This window comes from Pogonomyrmex barbatus, unplaced genomic scaffold, assembly GCF_055798465.1.
Source record: "Pogonomyrmex barbatus isolate J1 unplaced genomic scaffold, ASM5579846v1 scaffold3, whole genome shotgun sequence".
Taxonomy (NCBI): domain Eukaryota; kingdom Metazoa; phylum Arthropoda; class Insecta; order Hymenoptera; family Formicidae; genus Pogonomyrmex; species Pogonomyrmex barbatus.
In genome coordinates this window covers 16,772,195-16,783,251 of record NW_028297127.1, presented here as the reverse complement: position 1 = coordinate 16,783,251, position 11,057 = coordinate 16,772,195, and the positions used below count along the sequence as shown (strand labels likewise).

The 11,057-nt window shown below is 26.9% G+C and overlaps 1 protein-coding gene across 1 annotated transcript; it reads left to right on the top strand.

The window, feature by feature from the left end:
• Window positions 1–4,530: 4,530 nt before the first annotated feature.
• Window positions 4,531–10,203, top strand: LOC105429534 (kynurenine/alpha-aminoadipate aminotransferase, mitochondrial). The gene is made up of 8 exons (XM_011642573.3): window positions 4,531–4,950; window positions 5,231–5,418; window positions 5,828–5,998; window positions 6,488–6,748; window positions 7,532–7,711; window positions 8,186–8,312; window positions 8,619–8,827; window positions 9,188–10,203. Exons 1-8 carry the CDS (start codon window positions 4,884–4,886, stop codon window positions 9,257–9,259), a joined length of 1,275 nt encoding a protein of 424 aa, XP_011640875.2. The 5' UTR covers window positions 4,531–4,883; the 3' UTR covers window positions 9,260–10,203.
• Window positions 10,204–11,057: the final 854 nt, after the last annotated feature.

Below are 11,057 nucleotides of genomic sequence, written 5' to 3'. Positions count from 1 at the left end.
CGATGGGATGATGCGAAAAAAATCATGTTATCGTATTTGTTTTGATTGCAAACATTTTGCATTCGAATTCTTCGTAAAAAAAGAAGAGAAAAATGTGATTCAAGAAGTCGTCATTAAATTCACTTATCCCCGAAGATTAGAATTGAATTGTGTCCAGTTATAAAATAAGGTGCAACCAATAATTAATGATTAATGTAAGTTAAATAAAATAAATTACACTAAAATAAAAATTAGTTAAAATTTTGTATATATCAATTTATATAAATATATATAAAACATTTTTTTAAATATCGAAAAAAATTTTTATAATACAAAATAATATAACGCGTGAACGTGGAGTTTTGAGAAAGGAGTGTCGATTTGTTTGTATTATGGTTGCGAATTTAAACGATCTGACTAAGCAGGAATTTATGAGACTTTTTGTTTTTGTTTCACCATTTAACAACCCGCAAGGCGATACCAAGGACATAAAAATTTAAGTTTAACAAAACTGAGGTCAAGAGCTATCTAAGAACGAAGACAATATTTTATTTGCATTTCAATAATACAATAATGTTAACTAAGACCTGTTTTACAATGCAATTTCATCTCTGAAAATAGTGATATTACGCAAAAGATTGCATAAGTATTTTGATATCATGATGATTTTTTAGAGAAAGTATGATAAAAATTATAGAATGATGTTTCAAATTTAGCTTGTTTTGCAGTACAAAAATAGTGACAGACGTAATGTTCATCAAAGTTGATGTCTTATCCTACATAACAAGCTCAAGATAAATCTTCAATATTTCAATATTTTAATAACGTCCAGAAGAAGAAGAATTGACGATAAATAAAAAAAATTATAACGTTTTATTATTAACACCGGATAAAATTGACCTTTAAGAAAAACGATTCTTTCCGTTAATTTATCATTAATTTATTATTAATTAATTTTTGCAAAAAGAACGATTACGCTTTTTGTAATGTGACAGAAAAATATTTCGTTATTCATTTCACGAGATTCCCTATAATAATTCGCAATCGGTGCGAATCCTGGCGCAATGTTTATACGAATTAATGCGGGCTCAATTTTTGAATTTTCGCCACTGGCCCGATCGTCACATCTCATATCCAAATATTCGACGCCGTTTCGTCATCTGGCTGGATGCTACTGGTTTGACGTATTGCCGTTATCGGACTTTCCACCGATTTTGCAATTGGCCGATGTCAGTTATTAACGACCGATTACGCGTGCAAACATACGCATATCGCGCGTGTGAATACATATCCACATTCATGAACGGCGCACGCCTGTGATTTGGATAAGTTACATCGCTCTCGTGAATGATAAACATGTGGGAGGAAACAATCGGGAATTTCAATATCAATAATTCTAAATCGTATCAAATTGATTCTTGTTTCACCGATTGTGTATACGTTTAATAAATCGTTTTAATTGATAGAAATATTCTTATTATTATTATTTTTTTTTTTTTTTAATCAATGCGCGTTGCAATATCTAATTGTAACAGTTTGACATTGTTGTAGCGACGTGCGGAAAGAAGTTAATAGAAATTTAATCCAACGCAATATTAAAAATAGCATGATGTATATGTAATCAAATGTGTACACGTGTCGTATATGTAATTAAATATGTAATTAAATATGTACATGAGATGTATATGGAATCAAATATGTACATGTGATGTATATGTAATCAAAATGTCACAATATGTATGTACATAATTATATGTTATCTGATGATATATCATGTGATCCTCTGACGTGGGAAAAACGCATTGAAAATTTTTTTAAAAACAGTTTAACATCAACAAAATAGAGTAGCGTGATGCGCAAGCATTATTGCGAGAAATGTATTTCGTTTTCATCATCTTTTTCGATCTTTTTCGTCATTATAGTTCATGCGCCAAAGTGAAAGTAACGAAGTAAATTCTAGCCGGTCGTTGCATCAGAAGAGAGATGACGAAATTTTAACCAGCATAAGGCGAGAACAAGGAAAACGATACAATAAGAGAGAGAGAGAGAGAGAGAGAGAGAGAGAGAGAGAGAGAGAGTTCTTCTCTGAGAGATAAAACAATGCAATTAAATAAAATAACGTAAAAATTCACGTTGTAATTGTCTTGCATATCAAGAAAATTGTTCAGAAATGCAACATTATCTATTTAATTGCATTATCTATTTATATTTTTCTAAAGGTACCACAAAATAATCAAATGACGTCATAGAATTGTTGGAATTCTTACCTTTCTTTTAGAACTTTTAAGACCTTTTTCATATTTGAAAAATTATACTTAGCTTTCTATGACAACAAAAACAATAATAATAACAATAATAGTAATAAGAATGTTATAATAAATAGGTAAAATATTTATGTAATTTTATATCAAATATATCGATGTTTTATACATTTTTTATTTGAGATATTAATTGATTCTCGAATTTCGTTCTGTTCATCTTTGAAGCAATGAAATACGTCGATAATGATCGAAAATAAACAGATAAAACATTGATTTTGAAGGTCTTATTACTAATAAATAATCTTTTGACGTAATTCTGTGTACAATATGAGGGCGATTCCTCTTGATAACAAACATGTAAGATTGTCAACATACGATTTCATCATTCATTCATGTAATTATTCATTTGATTACATCATGATACAAGAGTAATCGTTAGAAAAAAAAACTAATCGGTATGCTGAAACGAAGATAATTACTCACGATACCTCATGTTTAGATTAGATTTTTCTATGATCCATGATTCTATGATTCGTATCTTATCTATTTCAAAAATGAAAATATGTATTACGTTTCACGTGTCACGTTTCAAGGTTTTATATTTATAAATATATAAATATGTAAATATATAAATATATATATTTAATTTTTATGATACTTTTATGACATAAAAATGTTTCTAATATTAATTATTTTTAATATTAATTATTTATTAATTATTTACAAAATTTTTAAAAAATTTCGAAATGTAAAAAAAATTCTATTAAGTAATCTTATTTAAGATTGTCTATTAATTTTGTATTTTTTATCAATTAAACATTTAAAATAAATTGACCATATGATCCAGAGAAACTAATATCGATGATTGTTAGCATACTGATTAGGTGTGAAAAAGTGATAAAGCAATTATAGCAGAAAGAAACATATGTTGTATTCAGATGTAATTGATTGTCTGTTTACATAAAATAACATCTGTGTTTGGAATATTGTTATCCATCCATGTGTGTAGAAGATTCTGAAGAGATCACGAAAACAAAGTGAATTAGAGCGGAACAGTGCGACAACAAAATTTTAAGAAAAATATGAAATATTCGAATATTTTCTTTATTTTTTTTTATTTCATTTTTTTATAAGAATCAATGATTTTGATAATATAATAACGTGATTATTCAAAAGTCGTAAAAAAATAAAAGAAAAATTAAAACAATTGAATATCAATGAAATAGTAAAGAAAAGAACGACAACTTTATTATTATTTTTTGTAACTAAACGTAAAAATTTATGTTTTAAAAATATTAAAAAATAAAACATTATAATTTAATGTTATAAAATAATTTTATTCTGTTTTTTCTTACATATATATTTTCAAAAATAATTTTCAAAATTATTTCTAAACATTACGATAAAATATTTGCAGATATAAACTAAAATAAGTTTATTTAACAAAATTATTATCACTATTAATATCGGCATTCTTTATCTAATTTTAATTGTATATTCCTATACATGTATACATAATCCATTGAATTATAATTTTGATGTAGAAGATTATTAAAACCACCTTTTTTCTTTGCAGACAGTAAACATAGTTTATGCAGATGATAAACATAATTTATTTTATGTATTTAGAATTTATGTATTTAGAAATATTTTTTCTAGTTTTCTAATTAATTTTAATGTAATAAATTGCATGTAATTAAATTTAAATGTCTATTAAATTATTAAAATTTACAGAATATAAGTAAATTGTAAAAATTAAAAGGTATGGTATGACTTTAGAATTTGTGTATATTACACGGCAAATGGAGAAATAAATAAAATTAGCTTATTTAATTATAAAGTATTAAAGATAAGGACGTTTTCACTCAAGGATGAATTTTGCAACATTTATAGAATCGTTAATAAAACGATTTTCTTATTTCACTTTTCTTTGTGAATTATAAAGGAAAATTTCAAGTACCTTTCTCTATTTCCTGAATTGATTTGGGTATTCCTATCATTTGGGTATTCCTATCATTTGGGTATATCTTTATTTCACTGTTTATGTTTGTAAATCTAAATAAAAAGTAACTACTATTAACAAGTGCATTCGTTATACATGTACATATCCAATATCTTTAATCAGTAAGATTAGAAGTCGCAACAAGTCGGAGGAATCTATTATACATAATCGGGGAAGCTATTATATCCTTCTATATATATATATATATATATATCATATTTTTTCTATAAGAAATGGTTTTCTGACGCAATCAATGTGTTATCGCTAAATATAAAAGCAGGCATAACCAAGTACGTTGTCAGTGTGACGGTGGTAACAGAAGCATTCACTTTCGAAGAATGTCTTCTTGACGAGCTACATATTTGGTCTGTGTACTTGTTTCTCGGGAAAACGACATTAATATAAAAAATAAAATTACAGCCAGAGTGCCTTTGTTAAAACAGATTTTTCAGATTATAATTAATATCTATATCACTAACAATTTATCTTAGCATCTATCAGTTAATAATACTGTGCCAATTGTGATTGTGTGTCGAAAAATAATTAGCTGACTTAACTGAATAGCAAATTAAACTTTTGCGCGTGATAATTAATTAATTCGAGGGTTGCACGAACTTGACGAACAAGTGCACCTTAGAAAAATGGATTATTCTTATTTTATGACGGAGGTCGCCAAACGTAGGCGGCCTGCTACAACGAGAGAGCTAAGTAAGTAATAGTTTTTTTTTCTTTTCATAAAGCTTAAGTGTAACATAATATTAATAATAAACAAAAAATAAATTAGCGAACAATTTTATCTAATTAACGCTAATTGTCAAATTTTTTATTTTTTCTATAGATAGATTAATATGTAAAATCACCAAAAAAAGAATTTTATATTAAATTGTAAAATTAATTATAAATATAAGATTAATAGAACAAATATTAAAGAAAATATCCCTTGTAATCGGTCAAATAATCAACACTAAAAATTTTTTATTTGTTTTAGCTAAAATAGCGTATTCCGCGCCGAAAGACACTATTTCCTTAGCAGAAGGAATGCCTAACGAAGAAACGTTTCCGTTCACGGAAATCTCAGTTAAACTTTACGATGGTTCGTCTTTCACTCTCGATGATAGCGAATTAGGCGCCGCTCTCCAATATATACCTACACAAGGTTACCCTCCTCTCGTGCAGGTAGAAAATATTCTTTGAGATGTTATTTGAATTTTTTTTCAAAAACGTTTTATATAAAAATTAAAAAATTTTTTTGATTAAAAAATAACAAGCAAAAATAACAACTTTATAATGCTTATTTTTACGCTCAAATAATAATTTTGCCGTATAATTTATCATTAGAATAAAAATAAAAAACGTAATAATTATAGGCAAAAATCAAGTTAAATGAGAAAAACAGTATAGTATAAAAAATTTTAAGAGGAAGAAATTAATTTACAACACCGTTTTGATTACGTCACGTGTACATTTTTCTTGTGTGAATGCCTCATGTAATCGACCACGTCGTTACACCCGGAATTTTTCGTTCCCGAGATAAGGGAATCGACTACAATGTGTCTAACAATGTCGGACATCAAATTGGTTTCAGGCCCTGAGGGAATTCCAGAGAAGGGCACACGCGCCTCCCTTATGGGAGAGCCGCTACATAGTTGTCGTTTCGGGGTCTCAGGACGGGCTTAGTAAAGCTCTAGAGGCTATAATCGGCACTGGTGATCCGATTTTGGTCCCTGAACTCTTCTATCCTGGCGTCGAAGTTGTGGTTAGTGAATATAAATATGCTTTCATTAGGGAAAGAAATTTGAGAAGAATTCCCTTCTCCGTACATGTCATTTTAATCCATTTAGTTACAACGTATGTAATAAATGATAATTTGTACAATAACAGTAAAAGACTTCTGAATCTAGAAAATTTTGTTATCCGATTTTATTTTCGTCATCAAGATAAAGAAAATAAAGAAATGAAAAAGATCCATAATAAAAAGAAATTTCTTATATTTCTTATATCTTATATTTCTTACATTTCTTATTATTTCTCAAATATGAACGCGTAATGATATTAAATTTGACCATATTTAAAGACGATATTTATCAAGATCAATTTAAATCTAGCGCATTTCTTCAAAATAACTCTTCACTTCTTTTCGAATTATGTTAAAATGGAGATTCAAGGATTTACTTATTAAATTTATACTTATACAATTTTAAAATTATATCAATAAAATGGGTATATAGATGGATTTTGATTACAGGTAGCACCACACAAAGCAGAGCTCATAACGATTCCGGAAGATGACGACGGTCCCGTACCGGAAATATTACGGGAAATTCTGAGAAATCGAGAGCTTTCCGGTGGAAAAATGCCGAAAGTAATGTATATAAACGCTACAGGCACGAATCCTACTGGCATCATTATACCTCTGGAAAGACGAAAAGAGATCTATAGGATAGCCTGTGAATACAATTTCTTACTTCTCGATGACGATCCTTATTGCTTCATGCATTTTGACAAGGTAACTATAATCATTTATTTTTACGCGTAATGTTTACAAGTAAACATTTTTGTTTCTATAGAAAAATCAAGCTGACCATATAAATATAATTGTTTATTAACAAATAAACAATTTTAATAACAAGTTTAATAATTTATTAATAGAAATATAAATAAGCATACATTACTATACAAATGATTATATCGAAAATTATTAAAAAATGAAACATTGTAAAGCGAAACAGGATTTTATAAACTACAAATTACGCTTGCAATTACAATGCAAATTAAATAGTGTATCTACTGTATGACGTATCTTTGACATAATTTCGGCATAATTTTATATAAACATAAATTAAATTTTAGATAGTCTGTACGATTGCATTAAATTTTATATCTTTTAAAACTGTTTAAAATGCAATAGCAATATATAGCAGAAACAAATAAAGAAGAGAATCTGTTAATTACAATATACATTAAGTATTGTAGAATTTGATACAATCATAAACGGCAAATTATCAGAGATATTATGAAAATTTATATGTACATATTAATATCAACAAACTCGTATATCATGAATATCTTTTATGATTCACATTCTTCATTAACATTCGAGATAAACCGCAATCTATATTTGAATTTATAATATAATCAATGTATCATGTAAAATTATATATATTTATATAAAATATATATAAAAATATTTATAAAATTATATCTATATAAAATTTGAAGTTGGAAAACTTTTCTTCTTAAAAAGTACAAAAATGTCATGTCTTTTAAAATGAATCATACCTTTTTCAAGGAAGAGCCGAAATCCTTTTTATCACTGGATACGGAAGGTCGAGTGATTAGATTAGATTCATTCTCGAAAGTGATCAGTAGTGGCATTAGATTAGGTTTTATGACCGCCGCGGCTCCGCTGATAGCCAGCGTAGAGCTCCATTTGCAAAGCAGCCATCTCCATGCCCCTACCTTATCGCAGGTTGGTAGAAGTATTCCTTATCTTTTGTGAAACCCTTATGACCTTTCGTGACCTTTTTCGTTTCCCTATTGTTGGTAACACGTTTATAATAAAATAAAATTTGAACAAACATGATAAAATTGTAATTTACATTGAAAAACTGTTTTTAAATTATACAATAAGTTTGGAAAACTTCATTTCATATTTTTTTAATCAATAAATATTATTAATTTTTATTAATACGTATCGACGCATGTATTAGAAAAACACGTTGAATATATTTTCGAACGCTTGCACTTAAAAAGAATGAAAGAATAGTGTGATTATTGAAATAAAAAAGGGGTAATTGTAAATATTATTATCTGGTATGATGAAATGTCGGTTAATCGTCGTCAATAAATCACAGTGGCGCGTGTCGGTTCTTATCGGAAATGTAAACATAAGGCCGTTTATCGTCGGAAAAAAGTGAAAAAGAAATGGCTGGTTTGACTTTAGGTGATAATGTACAAGCTCTTGAAGAACTGGGGTTACGATGGCTTGATGCAACATTACATGCGATTAAGATGCTTCTACAAGAAACGGAGGGATGTTATTTCAGCATTGGCACATAAACATTTGAACGGTGGGTAATACATATGATTGTTTTTAATGTATATTTAATAGTAATTTTTTATTACAACTTTTTTTAATTAAGAAATAATTGCTTACCTAAAATTAAAATGCAAATATTTTTTTGTATGTTACGTAAAAATACATAAAGAGATTTTATCTATATATATATAAAATGAGTAATTAATAATTAAGAAGCACAAGACAAAATTGTTTGCTGTTATTATATATACAGTATTTTTTATATGTGACAAAAAGTTATGTCAATGATTGGTAAATTGTAATTAAAAGATTAAAAAGTTATGAATCGTTTAAACAGGTCTCGTAGACTTCAAAGTACCAAAAGGTGGATTTTTCTTATGGATTAAAGTACGAGGAATCGAAAATACATGGAAGATGTTAATGCAGCGGGGTGTCACGGATGGCGTTATTATGGCTCCAGGAGCCGCATTTATGAGCGATCCCACGAAAACATGTAACGCCATCAGGGCAAGTTTTGCCAAAGCATCTTACGAGGAAATGGACTTGGTATTATAAATTTATTATTATATATTAATATAAAATTACTAAATTTAAATGGATTTAAATTATGATAATGGGGCTTGAAGATAAATGTGTATCTTCTTAAAAAAATATTTTAATATTACATTAGAACTATCAATTATTAATTAATAATTAATAAGGTTTAGAACAAATATTTTAAAATTGCACATCTGGACATACAATTTAGGATTTAAATAATTTTTTCCTAATTTTCAATTTTATCAATCTATTTTATCGATATACAACATCTAATCTATCGACAGTGAATAAAGTTTCACCATAACACATATTTATCATTTTGCTATGAATTATCTCTTCAATATTTAACGTATATTTATATTCCAGGCACTGGAGCGATTGGCGCAACTAATTCGAATGGAATTAACCGAAAATTATATTGAAAATATTGATACGTGATAATACGAATATTATATATGACTACACGGCTAAAGGTGAAGCTAACAGCTACAATTCATAATGAAATAGAAAAATCAAACCAAAAATATTATCAATTAAGTAAATCGTTTTGCTATGTGATAAGAGAAAACATATCAAACATCGATGAAGTTGAGTAAGTTATGTTGAAATAAATACATTTCAACATTAGAACGTAGTCTTGAATTCTGTTAACAGAGGACATTGTATGTTAGTAAAACAGCTTTGTACATTACAATTTAACAAAATTTGAACTTAAAATATTTTAAACTAGTTACTTTATTTCGTAATACGTTGCTATACATAAGCTTTCAAAAAGTATTGATATTTATAAGCGCACGCTATTGTTGCTAAAAATAAACAGTTTTATGTAAATTTTTAAAATCATTTTCAGAAGTTGTTACATAACAATACTTTATAGTTACAGTATGATACAGTGAAAACTTGATTAATCTCATGAAATTTTGATAAGTGTGCAACGATTATTAAATATATTAAATTAAATTAAGTTTAATATAATTAATTAATTTTAATATAATTAATTTTTTTAAATCTCGAGTATATACTATCGTTAAATTACGATTATAGATTATCTTTATCTTTCTATTAAAATTTCTCTGTGAAAAAGCGAGAATAATTTAATAACATTTAAAAAATTTTTTAACAATTTATTTTATAATAAATTTTTACTTTCCTCAAAATATATATTTACTTTTTTGTTAAGTAACTTATAAAATATTGTAATTGCAATTAATGAAACGCAATTTATGACTTTATTTTCATTATTTTAATAAACTATATTATATCTAAACATTTAATTAAAGTCTAATGTATTTTATAAAATATTGTAACTATTAATGTTGTACATATTATTATTATATTATTAGTTTATTATATATTAATAAAAATTTTTTGGTAATATTTTATGACTTCATTGTTTATTATAATTAAAACTATAAATAAAATATATAAAAGTTTATTTTTATAAATATTCTATTATTCCTTTTTAAATCATTAAGTCATTTAATAATTTTAATTGTAGATAATAATAATAACCTCTTACAAAATTTATTCCTAAACACTAAACATTATTTTTCCTGATTCTTCTGTGATAATTTGACTTAAAACATGTTATATTATTTCTAAAAAAGTGAAATGAAGGAAATTGAGGATAGAAAAGGGTGAAAATGAGAGGAAATGATTGTGTGAAGATGAACGCGAATAGTGCAAGTAAGATTAGACAGTAAAAGTAGAAGGGGGTGGACTCTCACTTAACGCTAAACATCTTAACTACCAATTAATTTGCCCGAATTAATTTAATCTGTTGCAATATAAGCAAACGAGATCCGTTCTGCAGTCCGCCCGTTTCAGCACTTTTCTTAGCTTTCGTTTATTTTGAATGTGTGTAAGTAATCTTTCAAACACCGTATCCTTTGGTCCCAACGGTCTCGTAGCTCGAATAATATCTTGCTGTTTATTTAGTTAATAAGGATATTAACTAAAGATATTAACAACGCGCAACTTGTGCCGTGTAAGCGTTCTATATACGCGCCATATGTTCCTTAGAAATATCTACAAACTTCAATGAATCAAATTAACAAATGTACTGAATATGCAAAAGAAGTAATGATAATTTTAATAATAGTTTCGAAAGATACTTATATAAATATTTTTTTATAATATTTAAAGCTTAATTGCTAGGTGTGAGAAGCAAATTTAGAATATAATTTTTATTTTTTTTTAATAGTTTATCTTTATTTTCTCTTTCATATTACCTTTT